Source organism: Oncorhynchus gorbuscha, linkage group LG19 (assembly GCF_021184085.1).
Source record: "Oncorhynchus gorbuscha isolate QuinsamMale2020 ecotype Even-year linkage group LG19, OgorEven_v1.0, whole genome shotgun sequence".
Classification (NCBI taxonomy): Eukaryota; Metazoa; Chordata; class Actinopteri; order Salmoniformes; family Salmonidae; genus Oncorhynchus; species Oncorhynchus gorbuscha.
The window spans coordinates 46,929,886-46,948,996 of record NC_060191.1 but is presented as its reverse complement, the minus strand read 5'-3'; the positions used below and the strand labels follow the sequence as shown (position 1 = coordinate 46,948,996).

General features: G+C 44.7%; 1 protein-coding gene across 1 annotated transcript in view; it reads right to left on the bottom strand.

Annotated features, from left to right (window-relative positions):
- Positions 1-19,111, bottom strand: part of LOC124005455 (FRAS1-related extracellular matrix protein 2-like) — a 111,056-nt gene that overhangs the window by 11,106 nt on the left and 80,839 nt on the right. The window contains exons 10-19 of the mRNA XM_046314737.1: positions 15,010-15,219; positions 14,329-14,526; positions 13,964-14,128; positions 13,527-13,709; positions 13,189-13,319; positions 12,761-12,916; positions 12,192-12,395; positions 11,283-11,514; positions 10,820-11,151; positions 94-286 (exon numbers count right to left, since the gene is read on the bottom strand). Coding sequence (XP_046170693.1) covers positions 94-286; positions 10,820-11,151; positions 11,283-11,514; positions 12,192-12,395; positions 12,761-12,916; positions 13,189-13,319; positions 13,527-13,709; positions 13,964-14,128; positions 14,329-14,526; positions 15,010-15,219 — 2,004 coding nt within the window. The remainder of the gene's footprint in view (positions 1-93; positions 287-10,819; positions 11,152-11,282; positions 11,515-12,191; positions 12,396-12,760; positions 12,917-13,188; positions 13,320-13,526; positions 13,710-13,963; positions 14,129-14,328; positions 14,527-15,009; positions 15,220-19,111) is intronic.

Here is a 19,111-nt window from a genome sequence, read left to right as displayed (position 1 = left end):
GTACACCAGACAGTGTTGTATTTGTTTGTTTTTGCCTCATTCAGTAAAGAGTGAAATTACTTCTGAATATAATTAATTTGATGTGAGACTTGCCTTGTAGCTCAGCCTCAGGAGGGCTGCCGATGCCGTCCCGCCACAAGATGGCAGTGTCGTATACGAAGGTGAGTCGTAGCTCAGATTGCAGGTCAAAATGCTGCCAGCCCCCTGCCCCAACCGGGGAGTGGAACACATAGGAGACGTGGAGGGGCACCCGGAGGGTCACATAGGACTGGACCAGGTTCAACACCTAGAGAGAGACATACATCAAATCAAGCCGTATTTAACATGCATTTTAACATCAATACACTCTACAACAACTGTACAGCAATAGTAGGTTCAACTCCAACAGAGAGACAGGAGAAAGAGGGAGAACTAAAGAGAGATAAATAGAGAGGGGGGAGAGAGAAAGATAGTAAAATAAAAAGAGAAATATAGAGAGAAATAGAGAGGGGGGAAGAGAGAAAGATAGTGAAATAAAAAGAGAACTAAAGAGAGAGAAATTGTCACGCCCTGGCCTTAGTTATCTTTGTTTTCTTTATTATTTTTGTCAGGTCAGGGTGTGACATGGGGGATTTATGTGTTTTGTCTGGTCTAGGGTTTTTTGTATGTTTATGGTGGCTGTTTCCTTTCTAGGTAGTTTGTAAGTCTATGGTTGCCTAGATTGGTTCTCAATTAGAGGCAGCTGATTGGGAACCATATTTAGGCAGCCATATTCTGTGGGTACTTTGTGGGTGGTTGTCTTCTGTCTTTGTGTCATTGCACCAGATAGGACTGTTTCGGTTTTCACATTTGTTGTTTTGTATTTTGTAGTGTTCTTGTTTATCGTCTATAGTAAACATGTTGAACACTAACCACGCAGCATTTTGGTCCTCCTCTCCTTCAGCGGAAGAAAGCCGTTACAGAACCACCCACCACAACAGGACCGAGCAGCGTGGTCCCATGTCTGGACATGGGAGCAGAATCTGGACTATACAACTTGGGAAGAGAGACAGGTGGGCGGTCGACCCAGGGACAGTGCCAGAGCCCGCCTGGGATTCGCTGGAGCAGTGCAAGGAGGGTTACAGGAGAATGGAGTTGGCGAAACGAGCACGGTAGGAAGCCCGAGAGGCAGCCACAAAAATTTTTGGGGAGGGCACACAGGGAGTATGGCAAAGCCAGGTAGGAGACCTGCGCCAACTTCCTGTGCTTACCGGAGAGCGAGAGAGACCAGGCAGGCACCGTGTTATGCTGTGGAGCGCACGGTGTCTCCAGTGCGGGTGCATAGCCCGGTGCGGTACATTCCCGCTAGAGTGGGCATCGAGCCCGGTAAGGTTGGGAGGCTCGGTGCTCAAGAGCTCCAGTGCGCCTGCACGCACCAGCCCTCCCGTGGCAGCCCCAGGCACCAGGCTTCCTGTGCGTGTCCAGAGCCCAGTACTCCCTGTTCCTCCTCACCGCACTCGCCCTGAGGTGCGTGTCCTCGGCCCAGTACCACCAGTGCCGGCACCACGCACCAGGCCTACAGTGCGCCTCGCCTGTCCAGAGCTGCTAGAGTCTCCCGCCTGTCCAGAGCTCCCGCCTGTCCAGAGCTGCTAGAGTCTCCCGCCTGTCCAGTCTCCCGCCTGTCCAGAGCTGCTAGAGTCTCCCGCCTGTCCAGAGCTGCTAGAGTCTCCCGCCTGTCCAGAGCTGCTAGAGTCTCCCGCCTGTCCAGAGTTTCTAGAGTCTCCCGCCTGTCCAGAGCCGCTAGAGTCTCCCGCCTGTCCTGAGCCGCCTGAGTCTCATGTCTGTCCTGAGCCGCCAGAGCCGCCAGTCTGCAAGGGGCCGCCAGTCTGCAAGGGGCCGCCAGGATCCGCCAGTCAGCCAGGATCCGCCAGAGCCGCTAGTCAGCCAAGAGCCACCAGTCAGCCAGGATCCGCCAGGATCCGCCAGAGCTGCCATTCAGCCAGGATCCGCCAGAGCCGCCAGTCAGCCAGGATCCGCCAGAGCCACCATGCCGCCAGTCAGCCAGGATCTGCCAGTCAGCCAGGATCCGCCAGTCAGCCAGGATCAGCCAGAGCCATCAGTCAGCCAGGAGCTGCCAGAGCAGTCAACCAGCCTGAGCTGCCCCTCAGTCCTGGGCTGCCCCTCAGTCCGGCAGAGTTTGTTTAGTGGAGGAGTGGGGCCCTTTAGCAGGGTTGCCAATCCTAGGTCGGTGGCGAGGGTCGCCGTTCCTAGGAAGAGACTAAAGCGGAAAAAGACTATGGTGGGTTCCACGTCCCGCGCCAGAGCCGCCACCGTGGACAGACTCCCACCCAGACCCTCCCCTATGGATTTAGGTGTGCGGCCGGGAGTCCGCACCTTTGGGAGGGGGGGGGGGGTACTGTCACGCCCTGGCCTTAGATATCTTTGTTTTCTTTATTATTTTGGTTAGGTCAGGGTGTGACATGGGGGATTTATGTGGGTTTCTTTTTTGTATGTTTATGGGGCTGTTTCCTTTTTAGGTAGTTTGTAGGTCTATGGTTGCCTAGATTGGTTCTCAACTGTCTATCGTTGTCTCTGATTGGGACCATATTTAGGCAGCCATATTCTGTGGGTACTTTGTGGGTGGTTGTCTTCTGTATTTGTGTCATTGCACCAGATAGGACTGGTTCGGTTTTCACATTTGTTTTGTATTTTGTAGTGTTCTTGTTTATCGTCTATAGTAAACATGTTGAAAACTAACCACGCTGTATTTTGGTCCTCCTCCCCTTCAGCCGGAAGAAAACCGTTACAGAAAGAGAGAGGGGGGGAGAGAGAGCTAGTGAAATAGTACATACATTACATCAAACTCTGCAAGGTGCGTTTAAACATCCACACACTTAAACATCCAACAAGCAGGGAGCTTACAGAAGGTCCCTAGTACTGGTTTATATATAGGCCTATACTAAACATTTACAAGCTGCCTATCTGTATGGAGCTTGCATATACCTCATGGGAACAGTATTCAGACCCACTCATAACTTAACAAATACCTCATGGAATCAGTATCCACTCATAACTTAACAAATACCTCATGGGATCAGTATCCACTCATAACTTAACAAATATCTCATGGAATCAGTATCCACTCATAACTTAACAAATACCTCATGGCATCAGTATCCACTCATAACTTAACAAATACATCATGGGATCAATATCCACTCATAACTTAACAAATACCTAATTGGAACAGTATCCACTCATAACTTAACAAATATATCATGGGATCAATATCCACTCATAACTTAACAAATACCTCATGGGATCAGTATCCACTCATAACTTAACAAATATCTCATGGAATCAGTATCCACTCATAACTTAACAAATACCTCATGGGATCAGTATCCACTCATAACTTAACAAATACCTCATGGGATCAGTATCCACTCATAACTTAACAAATACATCATGGGATCAATATCCACTCATAACTTAACAAATACCTAATTGGAACAGTATCCACTCATAACTTAACAAATATATCATGGGATCAATATCCACTCATAACTTAACAAATACCTAATTGGAACAGTATCCACTCATAACTTAACAAATATATCATGGGATCAATATCCACTCATAACTTAACAAATACCTCATGGGATCAGTATCCACTCATAACTTAACAAATACATCATGGGATCAATATCCACTCATAACTTAACAAATACCTAATTGGATCAGTATCCACTTATAACTTAACAAATACCTCATGGGATCAGTATCCACTTGTAACTTAACAAATACCTAATTGGATCAGTATCCACTCATAACTTAACAAATACCTAATTGGATCAGTATCTACTCATAACTTAACAAATACCTAATTGGATCAGTATCTACTCATAACTTAACAAATACCTAATTGGATCAGTATCTACTCATAACTTAACAAATACCTAATTGGATCAGTATCTACTCGGATCAGTATCTACTCATAACTTAACAAATACCTAATTGGATCAGTATCTACTCATAACTTAACAAATACCTAATTGGATCAGTATCTACTCATAACTTAACAAATACCAAATTGGATCGGTATCCACTCATAACTTAACAAATACCTAATTGGAACAGTATCCACTCATAACTTAACAAATATATCATGGGATCAATATCCACTCATAACTTAACAAATACCTAATTGGAACAGTATCCACTCATAACTTAACAAATATATCATGGGATCAATATCCACTCATAACTTAACAAATACCTAATTGGATCAGTATCTACTCATAACTTAACAAATACCTAATTGGATCAGTATCTACTCATAACTTAACAAATACCTAATTGGATCGGTATCTACTCATAACTTAACAAATACCTAATTGGGGATCATCTTAACAAATATCTCATGTATCATAACTTAACAAATACCTAATTGGATCAGTATCTACTCATAACTTAACAAATACCTAATTGGATCAGTATCTACTCATAACTTAACAAATATATCATGGGATCAATATCCACTCATAACTTAACAAATACCTAATTGGAACAGTATCCACTCATAACTTAACAAATATATCATGGGATCAATATCCACTCATAACTTAACAAATACCTCATGGGATCAGTATCCACTCATAACTTAACAAATACATCATGGGATCAATATCCACTCATAACTTAACAAATACCTAATTGGATCAATATCCACTCATAACTTAACAAATACCTAATTGGATCAGTATCCACTTATAACTTAACAAATACCTCATTGGATCAGTATCCACTCATAACTTAACAAATACCTAATTGGATCAGTATCTACTCATAACTTAACAAATACAAATACCTAATTGGATCAGTATCTACTCATAACTTAACAAATACCTAATTGGATCACTCATAACTTAACAAATACCTAATTGTATCTACTCATAACTTAACAAATACCTAATTGGATCATCTACTATCTAACAAATACAATTGGATCAGTATCTACTCATAACAAAAATACCTAATTGGATCGGGATATCTATCCACAAATCATAACTTAACAAATACCTAATTGGATCAGTATCTCCACTCATAACTTAACAAATATATCATGGGATCAATATCCACTCATAACTTAACAAATACCTAATTGGAACAGTATCCACTCATAACTTAACAAATATATCATGGGATCAATATCCACTCATAACTTAACAAATACCTCATTGGGATCAGTATCCACTCATAACTTAACAAATACATTGGATCATATCTACTCATAACTTAACAAATACCTAATTGGATCAGATCTAATAACTCAAATACCTAATTGGATCATCTAATAACTTAACAAATACCTAATTGGATCAGTATCTACTCACTTATAACTTAACAAATACCTCATATCTACTCATAACTTAACAAATACCTAATTGGATCAGATCTACTCATAACTTAACAAATATATCATGGGATCAATATCCACTCATAACTTAACAAATACCTAATTGGAACAGTATCCACTCATAACAACAAATACCTATCCATCATGGATCAGTATCCACTCATAACTTAACAAATACATCATGGGATCAACAATAACTAACAAATACCTAATTGGATCAGTATCTACTCAAATAACTATAACAAAAATACCTAATTGGATCAGTATCTCACTCAAATACCTAATTGGATCTATCTAACAAAAATACCTAATTGGATCAGTATCTACTCATAACTTAACAAATACCTAATTGGATCAGTATCTACTCATAACTTAACAAATACCTAATTGGATCAGTATCTACTCATAACTTAACAAATACCTAATTGGATCAGTATCTACTCATAACTTAACAAATACCTAATTGGATCAGTATCTACTCATAACTTAACAAATACCTAATTGGATCAGTATCTACTCATAACTTAACAAATACCTAATTGGATCAGTATCTACTCATAACTTAACAAATATCTCATGGGATCAGTATCTACTCATAACTTGATATATGGTTATGGCTTGGTCTTCATCTATATTCTATAGATTCATGTGATTAAGAGCACAAAGACAAAGATAGCAGGTGACATACAGAGGGTATTACGGTGGCTTATGTAGGGCTTCAGTGAGTATTACTACCAGCATCATACAACTTAATATACACTGAGTGTACAAAACATTAAGAACACCTGCTCTTTCCATGACATAGGCTGACCAGGTGAATCCAGGTGAAACCTATGATCCATTGTTTGTCACTTGTTAAATCCACTTCAATCAGTGTAAATGAAGGGGACGAGACAGGCTAAATAAGGATTTTTAAGCCTCGAGACATTTTAAAAATGTAATTTAACTAGGCAATTCAGTTAAGAACACATTCTTATTCACAATGAGGGCCTCGGAACAGTGGGTTAAGTGCCTTGTTCAGGGGCAGAACAACAGATTTTTACCTTGTCAACTCTGGGATTCAATCTAGCAACCTGTTGGTTACTGGCCCAAAGCGCTAACCACTAGGCTACCTGCTGGATTGTGTATGGGTGTCATTCAGAGGGTGAATGGGCAAGACAAAATATTTAAGTGTCTGAATGGAGTATGGTAGTATGTGCTAGGTGCAATTGTTTGTGTCAAGAACTGCAACACTGCTGGTTTCACACTCATCAGTTTCCCGTGTGTATTAAGAATGGTCCACCACCCAAAGGATATCCAGCCAACTTGACACAACTATGGGAAGCATTGGAGTAAACGTGGGCCAGCATCCCTTTCGACACCTTGTAGTCCATGTCCTGACAAATTGAGGCTGTTCTGAGGGCAAAAGGGGGTGCAACTCAATATTAGGAAGCTGTCTCTAATGTTTTGTACATTCAGTGTAGATACACAGTGCTGTACTGTATTGGCTGTACTAGTACTACTGGAGCTCTTATAGATTCAAGAGGGTTTACATTGACTCCGACATTTACGCTGGCCACATTTCAGAGAGATGGTATTTTTCAACAGAGTTGAATCCAGATATATGGCAACAATAGCAAACCATTCCATTTGTAACTGATGAATGTTATTCAATTACTGCTTTGTCAACAATTAAAAAAACCATGAAGTGAATAATGCAATCAAGACATAACAATCCAGGCTGTTGATTTGTTCTATTGTACTTGAAACCCTTAAACAACAGCGAGACAAAGAACCAGAGAGAGAGAAAAAGAGAGAGACTGTAGAGAGATTTGAATGGTATCTGCTCCCTCCGGTGACATGAGAGTTACCTGTCTGCACTAGCTCTCCCTTCATGATGGGACCTGCCTATGCCCTGAGAGAGAGAGCGAGAGAGAGAGAGAGAGAGAATGAAGAGGAGAAAAGTGAGAGAGAGAGAGAGAGAGAGAGAAAGAAAGAATGAAGAGGAGAAAAGAGAGAGAGAGAGAGAGAGAGAGAGAGAAAAGTGAGAGAGAGCGAGAAAGAAAGAATGAAGAGGAGAAAAGTGAGAGAGAGAGAGAGAGAGAAGAGAGAGAGAGAGAGAGAGAGAGAGAGAGAGAGAGAGAGAGAGAGAGAGAGAGAGAGAGAGAGAGAGAGAGAGAGAGAGAGAGAGAGAGAGAGAGAGAGAGAGAGAGAGAGAGAGAGAGAGAGAGAGAGAGAGAGAGAGAGAGAGAGAAAAGAGAGAGAGAGAGAGAGAGAGAGAGAGAGAGAGAGAGAGAGAGAGAAAAGTGAGAGAGAGAGAGAGAGAGAGAGATGAAGAGGAGAAAAGTGAAGAGAGAGAGAGAGCGAGAGAGAGAGAGAGAGAGAGAAAGAAAGAATGAAGAGGAGAAAAGAAAAGTGTGAGAGAGAGAGAGAAAAAAAGAAAGAATGAAGAGGAGAAAAGTGTGAGAGAGAGAGAGAGAGAGAATGAAGAGGAGAAAAGTGAGAGAGAGAGAGAGAGAGAGAGAGAGAGAGAGAGAGAGAGAGAGAGAGAGAGAGAATGAAGAGAAGAATGAAGAAAAGTGAGAGAGAGGAGAAAGTGTAAGAGAGAGAGAGAGAATGAAGAGGAGAAAAGTGAGAGAGCGAGAGAGAGCGAGAAAGAAAGAATGAAGAGGAGAAAAGTGAGAGAGAGCGAGAGAGAGAGAATGAATAGGAGAAAAGTGAGAGAGAGTGAAAGAGAGAATGAATAGGAGAAAAGTGAGAGAGAGAGAGAGAGAGCGAGAGAGAGAGAATGAATAGGAGAAAAGTGAGAGAGAGAGAGAGAGAGAATGAATAGGAGAAAATAGTGAGAGAGAGAGAGAGAGAGAGAGAGAGAGAGAGAGAGAGAGAGAGAGAGAGAGAGAGAATGAAGAGGAGAAAAGTGAGAGAGAGAGAATGGAGAGGAGAAAAGAGAACTGGTAGAACCCAGAGAGAGTTAAAGTTAAGAGAACTTGAGAACCCAGAAAGAGTTAGACTTAAGAGAACTGAGAGGAGAGAAAGGAAAGGGAAAGAGTTAGAGAGTTAGAGTTAAGAGAACTGGTAGAACCCAGAGAGAGTTAAAGTTAAGAGAACTTGTAGAACCCAGAAAGAGTTAGACTTAAGAGAACTGGTAGAACCCAGAGAGCTGAGGCAGATGATTTGCTGTATGACCCTGACGCTGTCTGCTGAGACCTAATGGATTCCTGTGGTCTGATAAGCTGGGGACAAAGCCTCTCACCATGACACACAGACACAGAGAGACAGAGTCAGTCACAGCACGGTGAGAGGCCAGCCTGGGGCCCCAAACTCGGTGTGACTCAGCCTCTCTGTAGCCTGCAACCTCTGTACTCAGCCCCCCCAGCTTCCCAGTCAGTCGGTCGGCCCCTTAAGGGCCAATCATGTCAGAGAGAACACAGGGGCACAAATAATGATCCTCTAGACTAGAGCTGTTGTTGAGTCTTTATGTTTGTTCCGCCTGGCCACACTGATTGAAGCTTACAGTACAACTCACCTGTAAGACAGCTCATATGGATGTGACACAGGCAGACCCTGCAGTAGGGGTATAGGGTTTCTGGGTGAATAGAGGCATGTCTATAGTACCTGGCGGGGTCTCATTCTCTTTGTTAGTTATGGATCTTACTTAAAACAACACCGTGATACTTAAAACAGTCTGTTATCACATGGCTGCCAGCGACTAGAAACAGCACATCAAACCTGCAGATAGGAGGGACATTGACAAAAACCAATGTTGGTACATGGTACTAAGGCAGACCCTGACATTCAGGATTACTAAGTGGTAATCAACTCCAACCTCTCCCACAAAGCTCTGTCTTGTCCGAATATGAACTTCTTTCAGTTTCAGGGTAAACAAAGGGGCTAACGCTGGATTGGAACCTGCCAGAAGGAAAGTCATAAAGTGTGGAGGATGATGACTGCCTCCATAAAATATCATTATCTTATACTTCCTATGTATCATAACTCAGTCACATCTTCTTCCATTTACAGTCTCATTTATCTTGCAAAATAAATTTCACTTTACATAGAATTTAGTGATATTCCATGGAGTTGGTGTCTTTTCAACCAAACATTATGAATAACCTTAAATTGGATAAGCAGTTAGCCTCTCGTAAATTCTACATGCACTGTTGATTTACCATGCCCTTTGCTCTCTCTCTCTGCAGGCATCTCTTCTCTCTGCTGTCATCTCTTCTTTCTGCAGGCATCTCTCTCTCTCTCTCTCTCTCTCTCTCTCTCTCTCTCTCTCTCTCTCTCTCTCTCTCTCTCTCTCTCTCTCTCTCTCTCTCTCTCTGCAGGCATCTCTCTCTCTCTTTCTCTCTGCAGGCATCTCTCTCTCTCTATCTCTCTGCAGGCATCTCTTCTCTCTGCTGTCATCTCTTCTTTCTGCAGGCATCTCTCTCTCTCTCTCTGCAGGCATCTCTCTCTCTCTCTCTGCAGGCATCTCTCTCTCTCTCTGCAGGCATCTCTCTCTCTCTCTGCAGGCATCTCTTCTCTCTGCAGGCATCTCTTCTCTCTGCAGGCATCTCTTCTCTCTGCAGGCATCTCTTCTCTCTGCAGGCATCTCTTCTCTCTGCAGGCATCTCTTCTCTCTGCAGGCATCTCTTCTCTCTGCAGGCATCTCTTCTCTCTGCAGGCATCTCTTCTCTCTGCAGGCATCTCTTTATGACCGCAGCCCACTTAATTAAGTGTTAGTGAACTAATAGACTGACTGGGATTTAACTACACTGAAGTGACTGGAGGTTTCCAAGGGAAATCTACATGACAGGAGCACTGAAGCATGTGACCAGGGTTTAAGATCTCCACTCATGGAGGGTTAGGGAGGGGGAGGGAAGTAGGGAGGGAGTTTAAGGGAGAGTTTAAGACCTGTAAGAGCAGTCCCTCCCTCAACGCAGCAGCAGCTGTTTAAAGAGCACAGTACAGAAAAGAGCAGAAGGTTTTAATGCCGTGAATGTTGGAGACAACATTTTGACAAGATAAGTAGTAGGCCACATGAGGAGTTGTGGGAATCCATAAAGCACTGTGTTTGGTTAGTTATTAGTGGTGAGATTAACATGGGGTTTAGAAGAACATTGTCTGAGAGGGGCATCTCAAGAGGTAGCTAACAGATAAGTGGCTGTAAAGGATTGTGTCTGTGAAAAGGAAAATTACAAGAACTGTAATAGGAAAGAACTGGAGGACAAATACTGAGCAAGTATATTTCTCTTCCAAAGAAATCACCATAACATCTCTTCCCAAGAAATCACCATAACATCTCTTCCCAAGAAATCACCATAACATCTCTTCCCAAGAAATCATCATAACACCTCTTCCCAAGAAATCATCATAACACCTCTTCCCAAGAAATCACCATAACATCTCTTCCCAAGAAATCACCATAACATCTCTTCCCAAGAAATCACCATAACATATCTTCCCACACACTGCTCTCACCTGTCCGTCTGTACCGATGGTCCCTCCACAGTCTGACAGTAGCTCAGACATGTCATAGTAACTAGTGAACTCCCATAGACAGGCCTCTAGGTTGAGATTCTTGTAGAAGCGCAGTACGCTGGATCCCCTCAGGGGGGTGCTGTACTGGTAGGGAGAGGTCTCCCCGATCACCTCAGGGTTCTTGGTGGCGTTGGTTATGAAGCCGTGGCGGGTCTTGACCTCGGTGTAGTCCAGCAGGTTAGAACAGCGGTGGTTCCCCACACGAGTACCATCAGGACTCAACGTCAGCTCAAAGTTAGACATAGGACGGGTGGAGACCACAGGGAGCATGCCTGGGAGAGGAGAGGAGAGAAGAGAGGGGACAAGGGGTTAGGAGAGAGAAAGGCGGGGGTGGGAAAGAGAGAGAGAAATAGAGAGGGAGAGAGAAAGAGAAAGAAGATAGAAGTCTCTCTGTGTTCTTCACCGTCTATGTGTGGCATGGTGACAGTGATCTTGATGAGGTTGGGGTGGTCTGGGTCCTCTGCTCCGGTGTAGCGTAGCTTGGCAGAGAAGGGCTCAGCGCCCACTGTACCCACCACACGAGGCTGGCACATACCATCCTCTATACTGATGGAGACTATGAAGCTGCTGAGTTCCAGGCCCTCATCTCCGTTAGAGTTCACAGCACGAGCTGCACACTGCACCCTAGAGCCAGCCTGGAGGGAGAGACACACATCTCACATCAATACAGTCGACTCAGTCGCATCAATACAGTCGACTCAGTCACATCAATACAGTCAACTCAATCCCATCAACACAGTCAACTCAGTCGCATCAATACAGTCAACTCAGTAGCGTCAACTCAGTCGCATCAATACAGTCAACTCAATCCCATCAATACAGTCAACTCAGTCGCATCAATACAGTCAACTCAGTCAACTCAGTCACATCAATACAGTCAACTCAGTCAACTCAGTCAACTCAGTCGCATCAATACAGTCAACTCAATCCCATCAATACAGTCAACTCAGTCGCATCAATACAGTCAACTCAGTCAACTCAGTCACATCAATACAGTCAACTCAGTCGCATCAATACAGTCAACTCAGTCAACTCAGTCACATCAATACAGTCAACTCAGTCACATCAATACAGTCAACTCAGTCGCATCAATACAGTCAACTCAATCCCATCAATACAGTCAACTCAATCCCATCAATACAGTCAACTCAGTCGCATCAATACAGTCAACTCAGTCAACTCAGTCACATCAATACAGTCAACTCAGTCACATCAATACAGTCAACTCAATCCCATCATGAACTAAATCATTCACTTTAGTTTCAACTCGTTGTCTGAGTCAGTCCAAATTGACTGATAATGTGTTCTCTACCTGGAAATAGACAGAGTCCAAGGTGATGATCTTGGAGGAGGAGAAGAAGGTATCAAAGTCCACCTCTCTCATGGAGCTGGTGACCCCGTCCAGGCTGGTTGGAGCGCTGACCAACCATCGATAGCGTGTCAGCGTGTCATTGATGTGCTCGCTGATGCAGATGGAGCCAGTCTTGTCGTAGTCAGGGTACTTAGGGTTACAAGCCTGAGAGAGGGAGGAGAGAGGAGACCGTGTTTGGGAATGAGGCAAAATATACAGTAATGTATAGGGACAATTTGCATTGTTCATCAACATCACTCATCTTCAATATCAAATTAAATTCTAATTGAATCCTAATTGACATATTCCTAAGCCAAAGAAACAACTTGTTTTTTTTATGCAAATTAAGAGCAGACAGTGAATACAATGAAGCCGTGGCCTATGTCCTAAATGGCATCATATTCCCTATATAGTGCACTTCCCGATGGGACTCTGGTCAAAAGTAGGTGCATAAAACAGAGAATAGGGTGCCATTTGGGACGAATCCCTAGACTGGGAGGTTAAAAGCTGTGATAAACCATTCTCCGTACCGTGACACAGACGACGGGGTAGCCTGCCACTGGGGGGGTGTGTCTGGCTCTGGAGGTGTCGTCATACTGCAGTAGGGAGAACACCTGGGGGACGGAGGGGAAGGTGACGTCCGCCATGCTGTTGGTCTCCTCTATGTAGATAATGGCCTTATTCATCTGAGGACAGACAGAACATAAACAGATAGATCAAACATAGAAGTGTTGTTAAAGGTAGCGATGTATCAGGGGCGACTAACGCAACAACTAAACTTCTCTCTTGTTCCTGTCCCTCGGCTTTCACGTAGAAGGTAAGTGAAGTGTACCCGTGCACATGCACAAATACTCTGCGTGACTGCATCGCGCTTATCTGCAATATTCTCCGTTCATCCTGCTACTTGTGTCAACGTCATATTGCTGAGTCTATGTGATGTTATTGTTCCAGTCCTCACCTGCGTCTCAGCCACCATGTTCTCATCAGGTTTCAGGTGGACCGTGAAGGCTTCTCTCATCTCTCTGACTCCATCAAACAAGATCTCCACCTCGATGTAGTGCTCTGTGTCACCCTCCTTGAACTCAATGTCTGGGGTAAACAACAACAACAACACGGCTCTAGGTTAAACAGGAAACATCTATACACTGCAGATACTGACGGAGTTACCTTATCAAGTTGATTATTTATATAGTATTAGGGTCAGGATATTTTCCTAATCAGATCACATTATCAGGAAAAACTCATGGCCTTATTGACGTGAGAGGTTGATGTGTGAGGTGTTGTAATATTACTCACCTTCAGATACAGGATGGTAGTCCTCTCCGGAGGTGGCTGATCCGTCCTTGGTGTGGACGCGGACCACAGACACCTTGGAGATGTCTCCTACTCTCAGCACTGGGATCTTCACTATGGACACCTGGCCTGCCCCGCTAGGCTCACTCACGCTGAACTTAGTCTCCCCAAACTTGATGATGGCCTCTGGGGATAACATGGATGAGGGTCACAGAGTCAGACATGGAGCAGTGTGATAGGTGATATGAACTAAAGTAGAATGAGTAGAATGAGTTGTGAATGACACACAACAAAACAAGTCAACAGGATGCAGACTAGCGGATCATGAATTTGAGATTTTTTTTTAAAAAGTAAAAAGTATCTGGGACTATTATAGAGTGTGCAACTTATTTTATTGTCTCCAGATGAAAAGATTCCATCTGTGAGTCAGTCAGACTTACTGTCTGCGTCATCCATGATCTTGACCAGAGTCTCGTTCTGTTTCCCGATGGACGCTCCGAACGGAGACTCACTGCGGGGCGACCCCAACAGCAGCCTCAGCTCCTCCTCCTCCTCATGCTCCGTGTCATCAACCAGAGACAGAACACACGGCTTCTCCACCTCCCCTGGAGAGAGAGGGGAGAGATAGAGAGACGGAGATGGGAGGAGAAAGAGAGAGAGACATTGAGAGACATTAGCAAAAAGGGGTAACCTAATATTTTGAAGGGTTCCAAAATGCACAGAGAAACTATACCCTTTTGGCCTATGAGGTGTTTCTTGTGTCAGTGTGTTTCCTGGTCTTTTACAGAAGAGATTTCAGTGTTACCTGGTAGGAAGGTGATGATGGAAGCATCCGTGTTGGGTCGTTCGTTGAAGTCCATCATAACCTGAGCGGTTCCCTGTCTGGTATAACAGCGGACGGTTGACCTGTAACTGATGTCTCCACTACGATACACCATGACTGAGATCTGACCGGAGTTCTCATGCCCCATGTGCATGGCATCACGGAACTGCACCTTGGGCACTGTTAGAGGACAATCACATCAACAAATCATCTACGTTAGATCAAGTGCATCGTGAAACAGTGTTGATCATAACCATGACATAATGCTCAGAACTGTCTACAGCTGATCTTATAATGCACTATAAGCCTTTAAAAAGGCTTTAGAAATGCTTTGATAAGGACACTTACAGTAACGTGATACCAAAGCTTTAGGTGGCAGCGTTGCTCAATCACCTTTATTGGTGTTGATGTGTTTCAGAGATGCCCTGTTTTGTCAGAGCAAGGTATGATAGGTTTTCTAAACTCCTGAATAAAATGCCATTGCTCATATTAATCTATTTTAGATCTCATTGATAATTAGACACATCCTAACGAATCAGATAGGTTCACTCACAGTCAGAAACGTTGTGACTAGGACTGTGTCTCAAATGGCACCCTATTCCCTACATAGTGCACTAATTTGGGCCAGAGCCTATGGACCCAATATCAGCCCGATTCACTCACGGTCGGAGACGGAGTCATTGATGAGGATGGTGGCCTTCCCCGGTTCTCCCAGGATGCCGTTCATGGGCATGCGGAGGACCAACTCGAATGTCTCGGTCCCCTCCAGCACAGGCTGACCCAGGTCATCCAGGATGGTCACCCTGAACGTCTGCTGGCTGACCCCCGGTGCAAAGTCCAGGTTACGACTGATCCCTACATAGTCCACACCGGCTAGAGGAGTAAGAAAAGAGAGAGGGATGAGAGGATTCAAGTATTTGATGATATTTTAACACCTGGGGCTGTATGTATATCAAGTGTCTCAGAGTAGGAGTGCTGATTTCAGATCAGGTTCTCCCTGTCATTAAATAATCGTATTCATTATGATCTAAAAGGCAAAACTGATCCTAGAGCAGCAATCCTACACTGAGACACTTGATTCACAGTAGTATAATCAGTAGCGGTGAATGTAAATATCACAACATGTTTATCAAATGTTGCTTCCTCTCAACAGTACATAGCAGTGAAGGAGCACTAGGAATCTGTGTGAGGATTAAGACTGCAGTAGTGTGAGACATCTGATATCTCCCTAGGCCCCCGGGAGGGTGTAAACATGTTCTTCATCCACTCAGAGATATGAAGAGGCAGGGTGTGTCATGCCTTGGTCTTAGTATTTTGTGTTTTCGTTATTTATTTGTTCAGGCCAGGGTGTGACATGGGTTTATTTTGTGGTGTGTTTTGTATTGGGGTTTTAGTAGGCATTGGGATTGCGGCTGAGTAGGGGTGTCTAGAGTAGGCTTGGCTGCCTGAGGCAGTTCTCAATCAGAGTCAGATTCTCGTTGTCTCTGATTGGGAACCATATTTAGGTAGCCTGGGTTTCACTGTGTGTTTTGTGGGGGATTGTTCCTGTCTCTGTGTCAGTTGTCACCAGACAGGCTGTATAGGTTTTCACGTTCCATTTGTTGTTTTGTATATTTATATAGTTATTTCATGTATCGTCTATTTTTTCATTAAAGAACATGAGTAACCACCACGCCGCATTTTGGTCCGCTTCTCCTTCAACAGACGAACGGCGTTACAGGGTGTTGATGGCATGGCCTTTACCCCCATGACTGCTTCCTGTACCGCTGACCTAGGGTGTGTCCCAAATGGCACCCTATTCCCTATATATATACTTTTGGACCCGGATCAAAAGTAGTGACCTATATAGAGAACAGGGTGCCATTCAGGACCAACCCCGCTATGGACATCTGACCAACAGACCCAGCTATGTGTTTCTGAACCAGCGTTGTGTGTACCTCCGCTTGGGACTGTATTATAAAGCTACAGTATGTGTGTCTGCTTGGGGCGGCATTACCACTTAATCTCAACAGATTAGATAGGATAGAAACAATATTTTGATGCGGGCAGGAGAAGAAAGAATTAAGAGGGAGTAAGAGAGATAGTGGCGAGGGAGGGAGAGAAGAAAGGGGGAGGGAGGAGGTAAAAGAGGAGTGAGGAGAAGGAGGAGTGCTCGGGGGCAGGTGATATGAAGAAGGCTGCAGGCAGGGAGAAGGTTTTACTTTCAGGAGCTATATATACAGTATAGTCTCTCTATCCAGACTTAAACACCAGAGTATGAGGGATTCAGCCTACATTTCTCTGTCTTCACTCAATCCAGCTTTATCACCAACATTGTTCCCAACCCTGTCCCTCCCAACCCTGTCCCTCCCAACCCTGTCCCTCCCAACCCTGTAGGCCTACCCTCCTCTGTCCCTCCCAGCCCTGTCCCTCCCAGCCCTGTCCCTCCCAGCCCTGTCCCTCACAGCCCTGTAGGCCTACCCTCCTCTGTACCTTCCAACAGCTACCAGACTGGGGTTGCGTACCAAATGGCGCCCTATCCGCTATGGGTCATTGTCAATAGCTGTGCACTACAAAAGGAATAGGGTAACATGTAGGATGCAGCTGGGGCTGAGCAGAGCCCTTCCCCTCTCCACTAATGTTTACATTCAGAGGTCATATAACATCCCAACACATCCAGCCTGTGTTGCTCTGGGCGTTCGCTCTACTTCCACAACACCAGAGTGTCAGTCAGACAGACTAACCCCGAGGTGGACTCTGGGCGTTCTCTCTACTTCCACAACACCAGAGTGTCAGTCAGACAGACTAACCCTGAGGTGGACTCTGGGCGTTCTCTCTACTTCCACAACACCAGAGTGACAGTCAGACAGACTAACCCTGAGGTGGACTCTGGGCGTTCTCTCTACTTCCACAACACCAGAGTGACAGTCAGACAGACTAACCCTGAGGTGGACTCTGGGCGTTCTCTCTTCTTCCACAACACCAGAGTGACAGTCAGACAGACTAACCCTGAGGTGGACTCTGGGCGTTCTCTCTTCTTCCACAACACCAGAGTGACAGACATACAGACTAACCCTGAGGTGGACTAAAGTATATTGTTCCACCTGGTGAACCTTCCCTAAGCTCTATATGACTCTTTGAACACAGCGGTAAAGCCAGTGTGCTGTAACACAAATACAATGTATTGTAGTACAGCGCCCTGTGTGAGAGCAGTGTGTTGTATTGTAGGGACAGGGACTGGAGCACCTACCTTCAGCAGACAGTGTACTGTCATAGACATTCAGTGTGCTGTGTTGTTGCGTTTTTTAAGGGGTGGATCAGCTTTAATATTGCAGAAAGATTGTTGCTTCCATCAATGTAATTGTCTGCATCATTTCCAATACCCCATATTTTATGGGTAAAAATATATATACATATACAGTTGAAGTCAGAAGTTAACATACACTTAAGTTGGAATCATTAAAACTCATTTTTCAACCACTCCACAAATTTCTTGTTAACAAACTATAGTTTTGGCAAGTCGGTTAGGACATCTACTTTGTGCATGACAAGTAATTTTTCCAACAATTGTTTACAGACAGATTATTTCACTTATAATTCACTGTATCACAATTCCAGTGGGTCAGAAGTTTACATACACAAAGTTGACTGGGCGTCTAAACAGCTTGGAAAATTCCAAAAAATTATGTCATGGCTTTAGAAGCTTCTGATAGGCGAATTTACATCATTTAAGTCAATTGGAGGTGTACCTTGGTTGGAAGAGCCCTTGGTTCTCTATGGTGTAGTAGGTCAGGGCGTGACTTGGGGGTAATCTAGTATATTTATTTATATGTTGGTGTGCTTGGTATGGTTCCCAATTAGAGGCAGCTAGAAATCGTTGCCTCTAATTGGGGATCATATTTAGGTAGCCTTTTTCCCACCTGTGTTTTGTGGGATATTGTTTTGAGTTAGTGCATGTGGCACCTCTGATATCACGGTACGTTGTTTGTTTCTTTTTGTGCGGAAGTTTTGTGTAAATAAATATGTGGAACTTTAATCACGCTGCGCCTTGGTCCGTTCTCCACACAACCGTCACAGACTATCCCACCAAACCAGGACCAAGCAGCGTGTTCACCAGGTGAAGGAGTTTTGGACATGGGAAGAAGTGGTGGGTGGATGCGATACCCTTCCTTGGCGGCAGACGGAAGGTAATAATGGAGTACAGCGACGACGCCAGGGTTCGCGGCCACAGAAAGCCCAAGGACAACCCCAAGATTTTTTGGGGGGGAGGCACAAGGGGTAGCCGGTTGAGCCGAGGAGAGTGCCAGAGCCCGAATGGCAAACTCTGGAGGAGCGTGTCGTCAGACCCCGGCCACAGAAACCCCAATATTTTTTTTTGTGGGGGGGGGCACATGGAGCTGGCGGCTGAGCAGAGGGACCACCTGAGAGGAGATAGCGAGGTGGTCGGTCGACCAAAGTAGAGTACCAGAGCCCACCTGGGATTCGATGGAACAGTGTGAGGAGGGATACCTGGAGAATGGAGTTGGCTAGGAGTATGCGGCAACGCAGGCGTTTGGAAGAACGTGTCATCAGTCCGGTGAAACCTGGGCTGGCTCCACGTATCTAGCTTCCAGTGCGCCTCTCCAGTCCGGTACGTCCTGTGCCTCCTCCTCGCACTCGCCCTGAAGTGCATGTCCCCAGTCCGGTACGTCCTGTGCCTCCTCCTCGCACTCACCCTGAAGTGCGTGCCACCAGTCCGGTGCAACCTGTGCAGGCCCCACGCATCAGGCCTCCAGTGCGCCTCCCC